At 39.7% G+C, this 21,285-nt stretch overlaps 1 protein-coding gene across 1 annotated transcript; it reads right to left on the bottom strand.

Annotated features, from left to right (window-relative positions):
* Nucleotides 1-9,110: 9,110 nt before the first annotated feature.
* On the bottom strand, nt 9,111-14,805 carry LOC121389886. The gene is made up of 3 exons (XM_041521547.1): nt 14,151-14,805; nt 11,979-12,173; nt 9,111-9,502 (listed from the first exon to the last, which is right to left on the bottom strand). The coding sequence occupies exons 1-2, from the start codon at nt 14,666-14,668 to the stop codon at nt 12,125-12,127; spliced, it is 567 nt and encodes a 188-aa protein (XP_041377481.1). The 5' UTR covers nt 14,669-14,805; the 3' UTR covers nt 9,111-9,502; nt 11,979-12,124.
* Between the last annotated feature and the right edge of the window lie 6,480 nt (nt 14,806-21,285).

The raw sequence follows: 21,285 nt of genomic DNA on the forward strand, positions 1-21,285 counted from the left end.
AAATAATGTTCCACAGTGATTAATGGACCTTACTGGAAATGGTCAAAATCGAGAATGACACCCCACGCACGTGTACGGGGCAACTGCATGATGCATGTGCAAACTACGGAATGTGTTTCGGTGTGTTGATAAACAGACCTGAACGTTCTTTACTAGGATCTCTGTGGTCAAAACGTATGTTCGGTCTAATAGTTGATATTAACATTAATACTTCAGGTTCCCCTACTTTTGTGAGGAATATATATATATATATATATATATATATATATATATATATATATCGAAAAAGACACTGATCTACATTGTAAATAAATAAATAAATCTAAATAAAACTACATAGAAAGAGTCCAGCGAAGATAACACCCCTAGAAACAAGGAAATGGGTCGTGCTAATTGTTAAAACAGTACAAATAAAGATGGACTTTGGCGTGTAATTTTGAATAATCTCCGGATATTAGCGAAACCTCCTACGGAGTTTCCCGGTGAGCGACGGCAAAACATAAACAAGAAAGACGGACGCTTGCTGATCATTGGGCGCGACTAATAAAAGAGAGCGCGTTTTTTAATACCGTCCATTGGACAAAATGTTCTTATGGGCGCTTGTGTGCTGTGAGTTGTTTACTGATGTTCTGTTTTAGATTTTGATTGTTTGTTTATTTATTTGCATTTTTATTTTATTTGTTTGTTTATTTTTATTTTTTTATTTACTTACTTATTTATTTATTTTTACTTATTTATTTATTTATTTATTTATTTATTTATTCATTCATTCATTCATTCAGTCAGTCGTTCGTTTGTTCATTCAATTGATTGTTTATTCATTTATTTGTTTATTCATTTATTTATTTATTAAAATTTCTAGTGTCACATTTTCATCAAAAATTAATATTCGAAATGTTTGTTTTGTTTAACGACACCACTAGAGCACATTCACTATTAATCATCGTCTATTGGATATCAAACATTTGGTAATTTCGGCCGCGCATCAAGCGAACATTTTATCACTGGACTACGTCCCGCCCACTATTTAATATTCAAAAGCATTTATATAATTTTCTTACACACCCGTTCGTGAGAACACCATGCGTTATTTTTAATAACACTTAGTTGTTTACGCACGTACGTGTGTTAACAATTTCAAGACATACGACTGGCTGGTCCTAGGTGATGACCAGGTCACCAATGCCATACATCCAATCAAAAACTACACGATGAAACTCAATTACACTGTGACGTATAGTTAACCTAACAATAATGGGTTTGTATCGCGAAAGTTAGCTACAAGTGCTGTAAATAACTTTTAGTCGAAAAAGTTGTTAACATTTTGAGGATATGTAAGAAATAGAATAATACATTCGTGTTCGTTAGATACTATTTATCTCACAACTCGTTGTTTAAAAACGTATCAAACTCGTTTTTCCTCGTCAGATACATTTTAAAACAACTTATTGTGAGAAAAATGGTATCGGCTACTCATGTATTATTCTCTATATACACGCCATATCGTCTATAATTTACATTACTTTGGAAAAATGGCTAAGGTGGCGTGATGGATAAAAGTGCCCTTTTCAGCCCCCCCCCCCCCCCCCCCCCACTAACACACACACACATACACACACACTTGAGCACGAAAATGTTGGTGGGCTATCCTTTCGTTTCTTAAATAAATATTTTTTTTAAACCTGGTTTGTGCCCACCCCACCCCTTCAGATATTGTTCATATGGGCATGTGGGTTTTTTTTTTTGGGGGGGGGGGTTGTGGGGTATTTTTTGGGTGTTTTTTTGGGGGGGGGGTTGTTGTCTTTTTTAACTATTTTAATTGGATATAAAAAAAAGAAAATGGGGTAGGTGGGGTACTTGCAGTGTGGATTCTTTACGATCTGTCTATTACAATAGTTATTTCTGTGCGTCGAGGTGATCCTGGGTTTGTACGTAAGTCGTTAGAGAAGTCAGAACGATATTGTTTTGATATAAAACTAAAACACTGTGCGGCACTTACAGCGTGAAATCTTAACAGGATATTGATTGGAATATTTATTCCCGTACATCAGGGTGTTCCTGGGTTTGTCAGAGTAATTCAAGACAGGTTCTTAACGTGATCATTTGCCGCGTGGGAGACTTTGGATGACTCTAGGCTCTTGTAGGTTCTAGTGTGGGAATCTGTTGCGGGTTTCCTCTCTAAGACTATATTGCAGAATTACCAAACGGTTGACATTCAATAGCCGACGATTAATAAACCAATATGTTTCTAGTATCGTAGTGCATATAAAACAAACTTTAACTTTTTATTTACACTTTATACCTAGCTCTATTTACATTGTATGTCTCTAGTTCAATGTTAGGTCAAATTTTGGTATCTGGCAACCCGACTATATATCCGTGGCTTATGAAAAAGACCCCGGGGCGGGATCTAGGTCAGTGGGTAGAATGCTCCCCTGAGGTGCTCGCATCGTAGGATCGAATCACTTTAGTAGACAACTGTGTTTTGTCCCGTCCCAAACAGTAACCGCAATTGCTTTATGTACGTGGCATGGAAAATGTAGGCTAACGGGTTTCCTCTAAGACTTCGTGTCAAAAAGGTCCAAATGTTTGACATCCAGTAGCCGAAGATTAATAAATCAATGTGCTCTAGTGGTGAACTTAAACAAGAATTTTTGCTAATTTAAATGAGACACTCGAATAAATAGAAAATTGTCGATCGAACGGCTTGGCAAAACATAAACTTACGCGCGTGAAAAATCCACAGGATGATATGTTGATGATGATGATGATGATGACGACGATGGTGATAAATAGCATTAGCAGATGATAATGATGATGATGATGATATGTTGATGATGATAATAATGATGGTGATTCTACTGGTAGGAGACGTTAATGGGCTGATGTAAGATTCGGGGGGGTGGGGGTGGGGGGAAGAAACGACACCTCACAAAAGGTTACTACGTCCAAGTAGAAGCAAGGGATTTTATTTATTTATTTATTTTATTATTATTTATCTGTATTATAATTTTTACAGTTATCATAGTAGAGAGAATAACACATTTACTCATTCTGATATATAAGCATTAAAAAGGTAAAATTTTGTTTTATTTAACGACGCCACTAGAGCACATTGATTTTTTATCTTATCATCGGCTATTGGACGTCAAACATATGGTCATTCTGACACTGTTTTTTTTAGAGGAAACCCGCTGTCGCCACATAGGCTACTCTTTTACGACAGGCAGCAAGGGATCTTTTATTTGCGCTTCCCACAGGCAGGATAGCACAAACCATGGCCTTTGTTGAACCAGTTATGGATCACTGGTCGGTGAAAGTGGTTTACACCTACCCATTGAGCCTTGCGGAGCACTCACTCAGGGTTGGGAGTCGGTATCTGGATTAAAAATTCCACGCCTCGACTGGGATACGAGCCCAGTACCTACCAGCTTGTAGACCGATGGCCTAACCACAACGCCACCGAGGCCGGTCTCCGACTGCTATGAATTCTTACGACTAAAATTAATATTAATATATGTATAAAATGTAGGCCCTGTCTATACTATATTTAAAAACAAAAATAGTATGTCACAGAGCTGAGGTCACCCCAACCCTGACAGTGTATTTTTATGTTCTGGGCACAATTAATAATAAATAAATAAATAAATAAATATGATAATGATAATGATGGTGATGATGATGATGATGATGATGATGATGATGATGATGATGATGATGATGATAATGGTGATGATAATGAAAATGATACTGACATTTATTGTTCTGGGGACAATTAAAAATAAATAAATAAATAATAAAAAATGATACAAAACAACAATAATAATAATGTTCCTATTCTCTAGGTGTGCTAGCTGCGGAGACGTCTGCTCAAAACGCCTTCTGCCCTGTTGCTAATGGAAACGTCCCCAACCCTGCCAGCGAAGGATGTGTGACGTATTTCCGCTGCATCAACTACCATCCCGTCTTGTTAAGGTGTGGCCCCGGTGAGCAGTTCCACTTCGAAAAACGCCAGTGTATGAAGGGTCGTGACGTCAACTGCACTGCCCAGCTGCAGAAGTATGTCCCTAAAAGGTCGTCTCCTTACGATTTTGAAAACAAAAAAATCCGAGAAAATTTCTTAAGCCAGTTCAGGTATAGCGGAACTTTGCCGGAGTTCGACGGAAATATCCGAAGCACACAACCTCGAGACCATGCAGTATCTCTCCCGAAACAAGCAGATATACCTCATCAGCACATTCTTCCAAACGGTCAGGTCATCACGCATACGCATTCTGTGAATCTGACATACTCTGTGAAGAACGGAAACGTTGTGGCTCATGTTGTACCTCACAATCATGCGCAGAAGTCAAACACCAGAAAAGACCGCAATGGAGGAAATGTTATTCCAAAAGACATCCCGGTTTCCGTTCCAAAACGGGCGTCTGTACGCCACCAACACGTCCTGCCAAGCGGTCGGATCATCTCGCATGCGCACTCAGTACCACTGACGTACACCGTGAGAAATGGAAAAGTCGTGGCTAGAGTCTTGCCTCACGGACACGCCGCAACGTCAAACATCAGAAACGGCCGCAATGGAGCAGAAGTCATCCCTCAAAGCATACCAGTTTCCGTCCCAAGCAAAGGCTCGTTAACCCACCAGCATCTGTTACCAAACGGAACTGTCATCACGCATGCGCACACCGTGCCCTTGATCTACTCCATGAGGAACGGGAAGGTCGTGGCGAGCGTTCTCCCTCACACCCACGAACGAAACGTCATCACACAACAGTACCCGGTATCGCTCCCAAAGGAGACGACCGTAACCCACCAACACAGGTTACCAAACGGAACCGTGATCACGCACGCGCACTCCGTGCCGCTCGAGTATACCGTGAAGAACGGCAAAGTCCTCGCCTGGATCCTGTCCCACACTCACACATTGCCGTCGCTGCGTGACCGCTATGGTCGAATCACGCCGACGATGACGTACTACAACCCATATGCGCCGACGTCGCTCCCGTACCCAAACGTCTTGGCAGCCCCACCGACAGTGACACCGCGACGTAACGGCTGGCCATGGGGGCAAACAGCGACCAGAGCGAGGGGAATCGACGCCGCCCCGTCACTGTACCCGTATCGAGTCCCGGCCAGTCAGCTTCCTCGACTAATCGATAATATCGATATTAATAGTAATGATTATCGCAGAAGACTAGGTTAAGAATATGAGTGTAGCTTGCTTTGAAATTTGGATGCGGTGAGGCGCGGAGGATGGGGTGGGGGGGGGGGTGGGGGGTGGGGGGGGAGTCGAATATGAACCTAGCAGACCATTTTCTAAACATTTTACTTGAACATCTATACGAATATCGAACCCCAATTTTGACAGATAGTCTTAGATGGAAACTCGCTATATTCTCCTATTATTAGTAGCAAGCGCTTTTTATATGCACTATCCCACAGACAGCATAGCATACACCACTGTATTTGAATTACCAGTCGTGGTGCACTGTCTGGAACGAGAAATAGCCCTCCCCGTTACTGTCCACGTCCCGTTGCCCAAGTTCCAAATGCCCATGCTCCAGTTTAGTTCGTAATCTTAATATGTATCAGGGGCGGGATGTAGCCCTGTGGTACAGCGTTCGCTCGATGCGCGGTCGGTGTGGGATCTATCCCCGTCGGTGGGCCGATTGGGTTATTTCTCGTTCCAGCCAGTGCACCAAGACTGGTATATCAAAGGCCGTGGTATGTACTATCCTGTCTGTGGGATGGTGCATATAAAAGATCCCTTGATGTTAATCGGAAGCCCATGAAGCCCATGGAGTGGCGACAGCAGGTTTCCTCTCAAAATCTGTGTGGTCCTTAAAAACATGTCTGACGCCATATAACCGTAAATAAAATGTGTTGAGTTCGTCGTTAAATAAAACATGTTTTTCTTTATTTTTTATTATGTATCATACTAACCGGATATTGGTACTGTCGTATCTATAATTTCGTTACACATCTTGGCATCACGATTGTACTGTGGTAAAGAAATTTAAACGTTCGAAATAACTGGTATAGCAATTCTCCGTACAGTTGCAATTTGTATTTCGGTTGGAACCACACAGTGATACTAAGACTTGTAGCATCGTCGACGTAATGCCAGCTATCGCTTCAGAATTCTTCCACGGAAGTGTGTGAAATTAGTGATGTAATTTGTTTCCTCTTGTAAGTATCTATACTTTGATGATGTGGTCTGCCGGGAGGAACGTGCCTTTATCCTAAATGCATAAAGGCACGTAGACACAATCCAATGTTCTATATAAAAAAAAAATCACAGCTTAGAGTCTATATTTATTTATCTTTGACTAGTAATGTTAGTGTTCTTGCTTGTAAAATACAATGCATTAATGCATCACTGACTTAAAGGGACACACCCTTGTGTTTAAACACTAAGACATATTTTTTACTATTAGAGCCGTTTTTGATAACAGAAATAATACTTTACTTAGATTTTATTGTTTAGATTATCCATTTCCGTACTTTTGAAGTGTTTTTGGTCATGTTTTTAATAATTATCACAAAATGCATTTCTCATATTTTTAAAAACGCACGTGCGTCTGAGATGTAACAGTTATCGAGACGAGTTGTAGTCTATTTTTAGAGTGTATTTCACCATTTCAAAGTCACAGACTCATGTTTCACTCAATTGTAACTTTATCCAAATGTGTTAAAACTTAGTGTTAATTTTCAATGGCTGAAACTAGGGTCTGTGCCTTTAAGGAGCTCAGCTAAACCTACGGGTAATTTGAATGGCATGTATACTCAACGAAAATAATTAAGGGCCATTAGACTTTATGCTAATTATGTGCTAGAGTTATACTATTTTAGCTAGCTTTGATGAAAGAAGACTTCTTAACATTCTTTTCGTAATCTCTGACACGTGATACACGTAAAACTCTTGTACATAGAAGGTATGACGTCTTTTAATAAAACTAAGTACCGAAATTCGCCTTCGGTTTGTATTCGTTACACGGTGGTACTTAACAATAATTGTTCGCTTTAGATTGCCCTTTAAATCATTAATTTTATGAACATGTCATAACGTAGACATTTTATAACTGGTAAATCTGTATTTTCTTTTACCATATTTAAAAGAAAATACCAAAAAGGTGTACTGCCCCTTAACTAATTTTGTTGAGTATAATTACTGTGTACAGCAATTCGAATATTTTTAATTTTTTCAGCGCACACAGTGGTTTCCTCATAATAACAGTATTTCTCTCTATAGTCTTTTTTTTTACTTATAAAACATTTTTTTTATATATATATTATGAATCATAGTGTAATGAAACGTATTTGTCTGTTTTACACAAATATTTAATAATTATAAAAATCACTAATAATCATAATTGCATAATAATATATTGTACACTTGTTTAACTAATATGATATATAATGGTGTATGGGTAAATAGTTGATAAAATGGAAAATAAAAGAAAATACTTTTTAAAAAAAGATGCTGTTTTTTGTTTTTTGTATGCCGACGTGGTACCATGAAAAATAGTTTTCAATGAAAATAAAACTTTACATGGCCCGGGATCGATCCTCCGATACGTACGTTGGTATCCTGTGTGTGTGGGGGGGGGGGGGGGGGGGGGGGGGGGGGGGGGGGGGGGGGGGGGGGGGGTGGGGGTGGGGGGAGGGGGTATATAAAATATCCCTTGCTACAAAACGAAAAAAATTGTCTCAGGAGTGGTGGCTGCAGGTTTCCTCTCTAACTGTTTGTGGTCCTTAACCATATGTCCAACGCCATAGAACAGCAATTAAAATGTGACAATATTTGAGAATATCGTAAAGTAAAGCACTTATGTTAGTTCTTTTTTCATCTTTACAGTCTGTCTGTCTGTCTGTATGACTCTCTCTCTCTCTCTCTCTCTCTCTCTCTCTCTCTCTCTCTCTCTCTCTCTCTCTCTCTCTCTCTCTCTCTCTCTCTCTCTCTCTCTCTCTCTCTCTCTCTCTCTCTCTCTCTCTCTCTCTCTCTCTCTCTCTCTCTCTCTCTCTCTCTCTCTCTACCTATCTATCTATCTATCTATATGTCTGTCTCTTTCTATCTCTTTCCTCTTTTTTCTTACATTTTCCTTTCTTTCTTACAATATGGATACCGGTGTCATAGATAAAGAATAATCACTGCGCATGTGCAGAAGCTACCACACATCCTCTTTCTATAACTTATCCTGGTACACATATATACCATACGTTTGATATTGGGTTCGATCCCCGTCGGTGGGCCCATGGGGCTATTTCTCGTTCCAGCCAGTGCACCACGACTGGTATATCAAAGGCCGTGGTATGTGCTATCCTGTCTGTGGGATGGTGCATATAAAAGATCCCTTGCTACTAAAACAAAAATGTAGCGGGTTTCCTCTCTAAGACTATATGTAAAAATTACCAAATATTTGACATCCATTAGCCGATGATTAATAAATCAATGTGCTCTAGTGGTGTCGTTAAACAAAACAAACTTTAATTTTAATTTTTACGTTTGACATCCAATAGCCGGTGATTAATAAAGCAATGTGCTCTAGTGGTGTCGTTAAACAAAACAAAACATAAAACATATACCATAGGTATTTATGAACATAGCAAAGCTAAACAAATTTAACAGAGAGACAGACAGACAGACAGACAGAGAGACAAAAACCTTTAAGTACAACAACAAACATCACGTTTAATAACAGTCACTTTTTTATTTAAACTATCTACATGTACATACAATTATCAAACAATGAAGGAAACTGTATCGACATTTTATTTGTGGTATTTGCATTTATGTAACTGTCTAAGCGAATGGAAATTATAAATAAATATGTTTAATCATATTAGCATGGGTTTAGTCACTGCGTTGTGATCCTTTTCTGTGGGGATAATAAAAATAAAGAACTAACGAAACAAAAAGAAGAAAAAAGAAAAGGACGAAATACAAAACAAAGAAAGAAGGAAAGACAAAGAAAGACCGAAACGAAATAAAGAAACGAAAAAATCAAACAAAAAAGTGCGATACTAGAAACAGGCACTGCGGAAGCAAATAAACATTAGGTGTGTGTGTGGGGGGGGGGGGGGGGGGGGGTGACTGAGATTGAGGGCGCAAAGTAAAGTTTCTATGGGAATTCAGGGGTATGCTCCCTCGTAAAATTTTGAAAAGTAGATGTCCTGAAATGCTATTTCCTGCATTCTACAAGTAACATTCCTCTCTGCCTTAAGATTTACTACCAATAATATTTTTTATTCAGAATTGTGATGGGGGAGCTCTAGCAATTCCCCCCACCCCCTCCGCCGTACCTTGAGAAAACTTAAACCTGGAGAGAACACTAAACACTTTAAGCAATTAGAAACAAAAGCAAATATAACTTGTGGTAGTTAATATCTTTTAAAAAGATGAGCTGGTAGATATGTCTGATTTCTGTTGATATGATTGTGGCTTTCCAACTGAACTCCTCCTTGGCTTCTTCAGTTACGTTCTCCACTGACCAAACACAGATACCTGAAATACAGACGATTGTCAGTCTTGGCTATTTACTCCAATATATATTCGACAATATAGTCTACTGCACTGTAGGCTCCCGTGGGAATGTTTTAGAAGAAAGCAAACGACCATCATAAATCAGTTTATTATACCTCACAGATGAAGAAAATGTTGGTGCCAGTTTTTGGCAGGGCGTCATAATGATGTCATCAAATATGGCGTCCATTATGAATTCCTCAATAATCTATACTGAATAATCAAACTCTTATTTCTGGGTCAATCTTCACAAACAAGATGTTAAAATGGTCAGACTGAAGAGCTTAAATAGTCTGTATACATCTAGTAATAAAAGTGTAGCCATTTTAAGGTGATGGGAAGGGTGTAAATAAAGTTTCCTTTTGTTTTGGTGTATTTTGATACAATCCAGTGGTAACAAACATTAACATTTGCACAAGTTTGCTTTACTCAATTAATAAAAAATTGTTCATCTGTTTTTTGTATAATAGTACTGTATTTTGTCCCAGCGGTAATTGTAATTCACATATTTAGCACCATAACGACATGCAAGGGAGAGCTAATATGCTGGGGGAAAAAAAGAAACAAAGAAAGAAGAAAAGCTTTTAAGGTATTAAAGTTTATGTTCTCTTTATGTATTTATGAATTCAACCCGTAACAATGGACACTTTGTTTAATCTACCAACCTCTTAACACATTTGGACACAGTTACAAGAGAATGAAATAATAGTCTATGACGCTGAAATGGGGAAATACCCTTAAAAATACTAGATAACCTCTACTTCTCAGAGGGATGTGGTTTTTAAAAATACGAAAAAAGACAGAAATGTTTTATTTACGGTTATATGGCGTCAGACATATGGTTACGGACAACACAGAAGAGAGCGGAAACCCGCTGTCGCCACTTCATGGGCTACTTTTTGATTAGCAACAAGGGTTCTTTTATATGCACCATCCCACAGACAGGGTAGTACATACCACAGCCTTTGATATACCCGTCGTGGTGCAATGGGCCCACCGACGGGGATCCTAGACCGACCGCGCATCAAGCGAACGCTTTGCCTCTACTCGAGATAACACGGTCGCTCGCAAGGCTATATTCTACGCCTAACGTTAAATGGATATCATATATGATAGAAGACAATGGTACCAATCAAATAATTATTATTTTCGAGCGCCCGGCAGCACGCTAAATGGCTGTATCTAGTCTAAAATAACTAGGTACGCGAATGAGAATGTCTGCTAGGACACAAAGGTGGCACATCTAAATAAAACATGACACGTTTTGTATAACCCTGCCCCGCCCCTATATACATTTCTGCATTTTGTAATGGCCATTAAATCATAGGTTCATACACCACGTTTGTTATGATAGCATATCTAATATAATTGTAGAAATTCTGATTTTTTAATAATGTAGGAAACAAATTGGCCGCCATGGTTGTTGGGGTGGAGGGCGTTTTCAGAATGGATCCACGTCTGAAAATGTTCAGGAGAGCATATTATTTATATGTGTGCAAGTTCCTTGGGTTTTTTATGAAGAAAGGAAAAATTCCTTGGTATTTTGCACATTTCGTCTAAACTAATACAGGTATAACTACTTTTATCTCGTGATGCGAAATAATTTATTTGTTGTTACTTTTATTATTGTTATTACTTACCAGCTGGGCTGTCTGAGAAGATAAAATGTTAATACTGTTAAACTATCGATTACCTCCATTTCTTTTCTTCTTCTGTGGGTCTTTTGTTTCAGTTTATTCAGTCGTTTATCCCAACCGTTTACTTTTATTGAATTATTGATTAATTGATTGATTGATTGATTGATTGTTTGAAAATTGCAGTCGCAATTTAATGTCTGTTATCAGGAAAGGGTCTTGTAAGTTGGATAACTTGTACTCAGTACTTTTGTGTATGTATAATATCAGTATATATAATATCATATAATAGCTTACATGTTTAGTGCAATCAAAGTATGTGATATTTTATTTCAGATCACATACTTTCAAATTAGATGTAAATTAATTGAGGTGACCGCACTACGTGTATTGACATTTAAGCAAACGTACTACAGTGACACTCCGTAACTGACGTATGCATTCATAATCATCAAACAAAAACATTTCAATAGCAACTTTACACTGAAAGCTGTCCAGCATTCAGAAAACAAAAAACGTTAAGCACTGGTTTATTTTTATGTATGAACATATAAAACGACGTAATTCGAGTTTGAAGTCATTTTCATTTAAAAAGACACCGCATCACATATCCTTACGTCATTGAATATCAGGTCATGGCTGACTGGAATTAAAGTTGCGTGTGCAGTCTAGAAAAAAACGTTTCTATTAAGCTTGAGATTACCGTATATTATAAAAAGATTATTACCCTCGTGTGTTTCGGTATATTCAATATCATATATTAGAAATAAAAATTATGTATTATGCGAGCCTACAATAAAGTATGGATTTGGTCGGAGTCGTACTTATTTATTTTTATCCACGAAGCTGGCGTTGAGTACACAGAACGCTGATGGTGGGAATATTGAGCTGGCAGTTCCGGCAGTAAGTTCTCGCCTGATTGGACATCCAGAAGTTGACGTCACGCTGTAACTGTTGGCAGTCTATTCGGTTAATGGAGTTCTGGCTGTTTGACACTACATTGATAAACACCTGTCCACCTGTAAATAAATAGATAAATAAATAAATAAACAAACAAATAATGGCAATAACAATAATTTAAAATAATAATAAATAATAAGTAAATAAATAAATAAATAGATAAATAAATAAATAAATAAATAAGTAAATAAATAAGAAAAAGAAGAAGAATATGTGTTACACTGAAATACCCTTTAGCTAATGTTACGACATTGATATGACTGGCATCATCTTCCCTCGCAAAGCGTCAAAATAACCGTTTGTTAGACACAAAAATAACCGTGGTCTAAAACGTACTTAAGTGTTAAACGGGTAATCCTTTCCTTTCCTGTTATATCATAATAGGATGTTGTTACGTTACGTTACGTTACGTTACGTTACGTTACGTTACGTTATTTAATGTTATGTTATTTAATATTACGTTGCGTTACGTTACGTTACGTTACGTTACGTTACGTTAAATTTTAAGTGACGACAGGCAACGTTACGCTGTACGATATGCTATGCTATGCCATGTCATGCTATGCGATATGCATTGCTATACTATGCCATGCCATGTTATATGTTGCTATGCTGTTCTATGTTATGATGTGTTTTGTTATCTTACGCTATGTTATGTTATTGTATGTTATGTTATGGTGTGCTATGGTGTTACGTTACGTCACGTCACGTAACGTTATTCTGAAGGTTGGTAAGTAGGTAGCTCCGTACAGTGTGTGTGCGTGTGCGCGCGGGTGCTCGCGGGTGCTCGCGTGTGTATGTTGGGGGGGGGGGGGGGTATTTAGGTAGCTAGGCAGGTAGATACACACACAGGTATGTATGTATGTATGTAAGTAGCTATATAGGTAGTCGTGTAAATATAGGTAAGCGAGTAATTAGGGAGTTATATGTAAGTCACCAAGTAAGTAAGTAAGTTAGTAAGTAGGTAAGTACATGTAAACATGCATGAAAGTGAAAAAGTTAATAAGTAAGAAAGCAAGTAAATAAAGTAAGTATGAAAGAAAGAAGTTAGACAGATACTGAGACGCATAGATGTAGCTATGTGACTGGCATTTGTGTAGACATGTATGGAATTGATGCTCATTGTGGGTTGCTCGGATACCGGCCTCGGTGGCGTCGCGGTTCAGCCATCGAACATAAGGCAGGGTTCGCAGCCCGGTACCGGCTCTCACCCAGAGCGAGTTTTAATGACAGGATGCGTAAATGTAAGACCACTACATCCTGTTTTCTCTCTCTCTCTCTCTCTCTCTCTCTCTCTCTCTCTCTCTCTCTCTCTCTCTCTCTCTCTCTCTCTCTCTCTCTCTCTCATTCTCTCTCTCTCTCTCTCTCTCTCTCTCTCTCTCTCTCTCTCTCTCTCTCTCTCTCTCTCTCTCTCTCTCTCTCTCTCTCTCTCTCTCTCTCTCTCTCTCTCTCTCTCTCTCTCTCTCTCTCTCTCTCTCTCTCTCTCTCCACCACTAACAATTAACAACTAACCCACTGTCCTGGACAACAGCCCAGATAGCTGAGGTGTGTGCAAAGGACAGCGTGCTTGAACCTTAATTGGATATAAGCACGAAAATAAGTTGATTTAAAATGGGTCGTACAATGGGTCGCTTATTTTAACGTTTCTCCACAAATAAATCTACAAGCAATTAATCCTCTATAGAAAATGGAATACCCGGATATAGAATGCGCATCACAATATCAAGCTCATTTTGAGGTTTCTACAAAACCTGTGAAACAGTTAGGCCTTTGTTGAAAATAGTTTACCCGCATACAAAATGGGTTTCACAATGGGCCGCTAATTTCAGGGTTTATCGTAGATCTACAAATCTGAACGACAAAACCTTATTCCCAAATCAAAAATCGTATCTCTGCAAAAGGCAGAGTCGAAAGGAAGTTAAGATTTGCAAAACAATGTTAAAATGGACCACCCTGATTCGAAATTAGCCTCACGATGGACTGCTAATATCAGAGTTTCTCATAGATCTATAAAACAATATTTTAAAATGGGTCACCCTGATTCGGAATGGGCCTCACGACGGGACGCGTCCAGGGTCGCCTTGTTGGTCGAGTCCAAGGTCTTCTTGTTGATCGCGTCCATGTCTGTCCAGTCCGACGCTGATTGGTCCGCTGATTGTTCCGCTGATTGGTCCAACGACTCGTCTGCCATGTCGGAGCAGACGTCTGCCGTATCGGTCTGTAAGTGGGCAACCGCTGAAATTGGTTTCGGTTTGGTCGATTCCAGTTTTGGTTTGGTCGATTCCAGTTTTGGTTTGGTCGATTCCAGTTCTGGTTTGGTCGATTCCAGTTTTGGTTTGGCCCATTCCCGTTGTTGCAGTCGTTTCTCGTGATCTCCGACGCCGCCACACATCGCCTGGAGACGTCGTCGAAGAGTGTGCCACTTGCGCATCGCTTGATACGGAACGACGATGTTTCGGTACACTCGATGAAGATTTGACAGTTGCCCGCCTGAGAGAGAAACCCGGCAGGTCTCCCCCTGCAGGGGTCGTTTGGACTGAGCTGGGCATGACATACGACCACCAATAGCGACAATCCTGTAAAAAAAAAATAATAATAATTTAAAAAAAAATAAAAATAAAAAATAATAATAATAATAATAATAATAATAAATAATAAATAATAAATATTAATAAATAAATAAATAAATAAATAAATAATAATAATAAATAAATAATAATAATAATAATAATATAATAATACAAAAAAAAAAAATAAAAAAAAAAAAATAATACAAAATAATAATTTAAAAAACCCACATGTCTTTAGAAATGACCCTGTTCTTTGGGCTAGTCAGGCTGGCCTGTGTGTCATCCACTCCCATCTCAAGAACGAAAATGTACGGGTTTTGGTGTTTTTTTTATCCTACTCTATATAAAGAAAAGTAAAAATATTACAGAGATGAATTTTACTTATAGAATGCAGCTAATTGCATTTCAGGACATCTAGTTTTCAAACTGTTATAGGAAAGCATACCCTCAAACCAACTAGAAACTTTGCTTTGCGCCTCGACCTACGTCAGCCCATCCCCCCCCCCCCCCGCCCCCCATTTCCACTTGCTTCCACCGTGTCTGAATATAGCTTGTGTCTCACCACTGTGGAGGTTGTGGCATCCCACCTGAGCTTGTGCCCCTATCCCACAAAGCCCCAACTTCAGATATCATTCCTACCGAGCCAGCTAAAAATATATATTCTGAAGTATCTTATATTCTGGGATATATAACGTTACGTAAAACAAATTCCACGCGGAATCTTACCCTGTGACACGCAGGCTCGTGGTTCGAATGCAAAGATTGTTTTCAGAGGGGATCATGATATATTTTAGCGAACAAAGTTTCTCCAGTGGTGGGACGAGACATGTTGCCGTGAAAAATATATTAAAAGAAAATTTGGCTTTGAGCAGGGGTGGGTTTCTACCCCCTATCACCACTCCCCTCCCCCACACATACCCACACACCCACCCCTACTCCGTCACTCCTCCGCACACGTGCCTGGTTTAATAATTTTTGTGTCTACTCATGAAAATAAACTTGTATAAAACACAGGGTTGTCGAGTTTTCCACGTAGCGTTTATTCCAGTCAGTAACATTTATCTTATGGGCGGGACGTAGCCCAGTGGGGAAAACGCTCGCTCGATGCGCGGCCGGTCTAGGGTCGATCCCCGTCGGTGGGCCTGTTGGGCTATTTCTCACTCTAGTCAGTGCACCACTACTGGTATATCAAAGCCCGTGGTATGTGCTATCCTGTATGAGGGAAGGTGCATATAAAAGAACCCTTGCTGCTAATCGAAGTGACGACAGCGAGTTGTCTCTCTCAATATCTGCGTGGTCTTTAACCATATGTCTGACGCCGTATATATAACCGTAAATAAAATGTGCTGAGTGCGTCATTTAAATGAAACATTTCCTTCCTTCCTTCGATTTATCTTATATCATGGCTGAACTTTAAAATGATCGCTAACGGTCCATAGCATCATATTTAGAAAACGAAAAAATTAAATAAGGAACAAAAATAAATAAATAAATAAACTAAACTAAACAAGGATTCTGAGAGCACTGTTAAAGCAATATATGTTCCCTACTGGGCCGGAAACATTTTCGTATCTCCTAAGTTTCAGGGTAAATTGTTATGAAAGTCAAACTTGATCTGGAATAGTACATAATAAAGCTACACACAAAATTTAATTCACAGAAAAAGTCTGAAAACAAATATTCGTATCGCCTAAGTTCAAGGGCCATAGCTCTGTCAAAAAACCGAATAGATCGCCATGGAAGTCAAAATTAATTTATAACAGTACATGATAACACTATATACCAAATTTTACCTCAATATTTTAAGGAATTGTCAAAAAAAGACCAAAAACCAATCATCCGGAAAACTTTATGTGGGACAGATGGAAGGACAATCAGATAGACAGTCAGATAGACAGACAGACAGGCAGAGAGACAGACAGACAGTCAGAGAGACAGACAGACAGGCAGAGAGACAGACAGACAGGCAGAGAGGCAGACAGACAGGCAGAGAGGCGAACAGACAGGCAGAGAGACAGACATACAGGCAGAGAGACAGACAGACAGGCAGAGAGGCGAACAGACAGGCAGAGAGACAGACAGACAGGCAGAGAGACAGACAGACAGGCAGAGAGGCGAACAGACAGACAGAGAGACAGACAGACAGGCAGAGAGACAGACAGACAGGCAGAGAGGCGAACAGACAGGCAGAGAGACAGACAGACAGGCAAAGAGACAGACAGACAGGCAGAGAGGCGAACAGACAGGCAGAGAGACAGACAGACAGGCAGGCAGAGAGACAGACAGACAGTCAGAGAGACAGACAGACAGGCAGAGAGACAGACAGACAGGCAGAGAGGCGAACAAACAGACTGAGAGACAGACAGACAGGCAGAGAGACAGACAGACAGGCAGAGAGGCGAACAGACAGGCAGAGAGACAGACAGACAGGCAGAGAGACAGACAGACAGGCAGAGAGGCGAACAGACAGGCAGAGAGACAGACAGACAGGCAGAGAGACAGACAGACAGTCAGAGAGACAGACAGACAGGCAGAGAGACAGACAGACAGGCAGAGAGGCGAACGGACAGACAGTCAGAGAGACAGACAGACAGTCAGACAGACAGACAGACAGTCAGCGAGACAGACAGACAGTCAGACAGACAGACAGACAGACAGACAGGCAGAGAGGCGAACGGACAGACATACGGTGATGAAACCTGTAGTCCCATCCGATTGGACTGGTAGGGGACTGATAAGCAAGACACTTACCCAGACACAGTACCGACAGCTTATCCATATCGTTCACCTGTTGTAAAAACTTCTCTTTTTTTTTTTTAATACACTATGCACAAAGCGTTCGAAAGCGGGTAGGGCTATTAGCGTTAAAAAAATCCAGTGCTTATGTCCGAGCCTTTATATACCTACAACTAATATCCCCACACAATCCCTTTCCTTTGAGCTATTTAGACGATATGCTAGAAGGTTTCAACTAAATCCCTCGACAAACAGGCGACAGTGGAATATTTCAGCCTAGGTGTCTTGGGGATCAGAAACAGGCACGTGCCAGGCGCGAGAGGTCAGGCGAGAAATGAAGCTTTTGAACCGATATGTCGAAAAGAACATAACGTGTACAGTGTTCTACAGGTTGCACACTACCATTCACCTTTGCATGAATTTCAACAAAATTTCTATGTAAGAGCTAATAGGTATTGGGTTCGCACCCCGGTAACGGCTTTTTACCCAGAGCGATTTTAACGATTAACCTCTAACAACTAACCCACTGTCCTGGACAATTGGACCAGATAGCTGAGGTGTGTGCCCTGGACAGCTTGCTTGAATTTTAATTGGATATAAGCACCAATATAAGCATACACGAAATGAAATCACGCGGCAAATTAAATGGTGGTGTGGTACTCAGAATTGCGCGCAATATCGACAGGTTTTGGGATTCACTAAACAATACAGTTCTTTATTATATACATATCTATGCAATATATAGATATACAGAAAACATAAAAGTGATATTCGGTGAAGAGGCCAGTGATAAAACGCTAGCATGATGCGCGGTCGGTCTAGGATCGATCCCCGTCGGTGGGCCCATTGGACTATTTCTCCTTCCAGCTAGTGCACCACGACTGGTATATCAAATGTAGCAGGTTTCCTCTATGACTATTTGTCAAAATTACCAAATATTTGACAACCAATAGCCGGTAATTAATAAATCAATGTGCTCTAGTGGTGTCGTTAAAAAACAACTATAAGTTTAACTATTATTGTCTAATTGATAGATATAATACAAGCGGTGGTATCAATAGACTAGCTGTGGCATCGGTAGACTAGCTGTTGCATCAGTACACTAGCTGTTGTATCAACATACTAGCTGTGGTACCAATAGACTAGCTGTGGCATCAGTAGACTAGATGTGTTACCAGTGGACTAGCTGTTGCATCAGTAGACAAGCTGTGGTATCAGTAGACTAGCTGTGGCATCAGTAGACTAGCTGTTGCATCAGTAGACTAGCTATGGCATCAGTAGACTAGCTATGGCATCAATAGACTAGCTATGGCATCAGTAGACTAGCTGTTGCATCAGTAGACTAGTTATGGCATCAGTAGACTAGCTGTTGCATCAGTAGACTAGCTATGGCATCAGTAGACTAGTTATGGCATCAGTAGACTAGCTGTTGCATCAGTAGACTAGCTATGGCATCAGTAGACTAGCTATGGCATCAGTAGACTAGCTATGGTATCAGTAGACTAGCTGTTGCATCAGTAGACTAGCTGTTGCATCAGTAGACTAGCTATGGCATCAGTAGACTAGCTATGGCATCAGTAGACTAGTTATGGCATCAGTAGACTAGCTGTTGCATCAGTAGACTAGCTATGGCATCAGAAGACTAGCTGTTGCGTCAGTAGACTAGCTGTTGCATCAGTAGACTAGCTATGGCATCAGTAGACTAGCTATGGCATCAGTAGACTAGCTGTGGCATCAATAGACTAACTGTGGCATCAATAGACTAGCTGTAACATCAACATACTAGCTGTGGTATCAACGTACCTATTGTAGTTAGTGTGTTTTATTATACTTGTTTTCGTGTTTATATCCAAATAAGGCTCAAGCACGCTGACATGAGAACATATCTCAGCTTTCAGGGATGTCTGTTCTTAGTCCTAGCAGATTTGGTGGGGGTGAGGTGGGAGTTGGTGGATCGTCTGAACCTGCCCCCCCCCCCCCCAGCGTACGTCCCTGAATGTATGCATGTTTACACACGTATAATTAGATATTTGTTCATTGTCTGGATCTACACATTTAACGACGTATTTACTATTAAAGTTTAGCTTTGATTTTACTTGAATTATTTATTTATTTGTATAACAAAGTCTGATTGCAAATAATCATGACAGTTAAAGTTTGGTTTCTTTAACGACACCACTAGAGCACATAGATTTATTAATCGTCGGGTATTGGTTGTCAAACATTTGATAATTTTGACATATTTTTAAGAGAGGAAACCTGCTACATTTGTCCATTTGTAGCAAGGGATCTTTTGTATCCCGGACTCCCCCCTCAGCATTTCGCATATCGTTTAGAGCATGGGGATTTCAATCATTCATAACTGCTGTTAGACCACTACATATTGTAGGTAGGAAAAAAAAGGACAGGAAATATACCTGTTTTTTTTAACACCTATAACAGTCAGTCCAAACCCTCACAATCTCGCACGTCCAGAAGCAGACGACATCAAAGGGTCAATGGAAGACGGCGAAAGACCGCGATATGCCGCGACATTGCTGGCCTCTCGGCCCTGTTTTGACGAAGAAGGTCAACTTGCGAAAAACTACAAACCACTAACCGATATAAATGGCTAAAATTCCATCCTAAGAACTTCCGTGCACCGAAAAAGAGGTTTATTACAAACTGAGCTTGCTTCAAATGGCACGAAAGCTGTGACAGGAATTTCCAAACTTGACCAAAGGTTCCGTGTTGGCATTTGTGTGGAGGTGCTGCGTAGTGGTATACGTCTTTTAATTATATATATATATATATATATATATATATATATATATATATATATATATATATATATATATATATATGTACTGATGGGGAAAAAAAATTAATACTTAGAATTGTATACCTAATTTAATTGACTACAGGACACTGGCGTAGTAAAGTCTGTATTTCATACGAAGTTGTACTGTGGGATTTAATGTCAGTAGTACGGTTAGCTCGTGTCACCTCTAGCCCTGCCAATATTGATACAACATATCAATACTACTACTACTACTACTACTACTACTACTACTACTACTACTACTACTACTACTACTACTACTACTACTAATAATAATAATAATAATAATAGATTTTTATTCCAGATCAGTGATCCATAGAACATATTTAAACATCACATACGAAACTGATTACATTATTATACAGTAGCTTGTGCCAGCGATTTACACACAGAATTGACGTACACACTTGTACACCGCAGGTGGGCAACTAGGTCGTTTGAGGTTGTTTCAGTTCTGCTCTTCAGCGAATATGCCGTTGAGCCCTAACCCTAACCCTAGCCCATCAATAAGGGAAAAGCTAGAGGTGACTCGAGCTATAATACGGTCAACATCTGATACTACTGATTTAGAGTTTTGGTGGTGGCAATCAAAAGTGTAAGAGGCAGGGGACAGGCAGGTGGCAACTGCACCCTCACCCCCACCTCCACCCCGCCTGGTGCTTTAGAAAATCCTCAAATTCGGGCCAAAACGATAGATATTCTCGAGCAAAATGAGCTGGCCTGAAATATATTCAATACATATTTCCATCATTCTAACTACAATATTAGTTGCAATCCATATACAAAAAAAATGCGTAGTGATTTATATATACCATCATCACTATCATTATAATCATCGTCATCATCATCATCATCATCATCATTTCTCATTCCAGCCAGTGCTACATAACAAGTGTAACAAAAGCCGTGGTATATACTATCTTGTCTTTGGGATGGTGCATATAAAAGATCCCTTGCTGCTAATCGAAAAGAATAGCCCATGAAGTGGCGACAGCGGGTTTCCTGTTGCAATATCTGTGTGGTCCTTAACCATAAGTCTCACGC

The sequence above is a fragment of the Gigantopelta aegis genome, chromosome 15 (assembly GCF_016097555.1).
Source record: "Gigantopelta aegis isolate Gae_Host chromosome 15, Gae_host_genome, whole genome shotgun sequence".
NCBI classification, from domain to species: domain Eukaryota; kingdom Metazoa; phylum Mollusca; class Gastropoda; order Neomphalida; family Peltospiridae; genus Gigantopelta; species Gigantopelta aegis.

Coding starts and splice junctions, on each gene's coding strand:
- LOC121389886 (XM_041521547.1), bottom strand. CDS start 14,668: ATGTCATGCCCAGCTCAGTCCAAACGACCCCTGCAGGGGGAGACCTGC. Junction 12,174..14,150: donor GAGGCCCATTCCGAATCAGG/GTGACCCATTTT, acceptor ATTTATTTACAG/GTGGACAGGTGTTTATCAAT.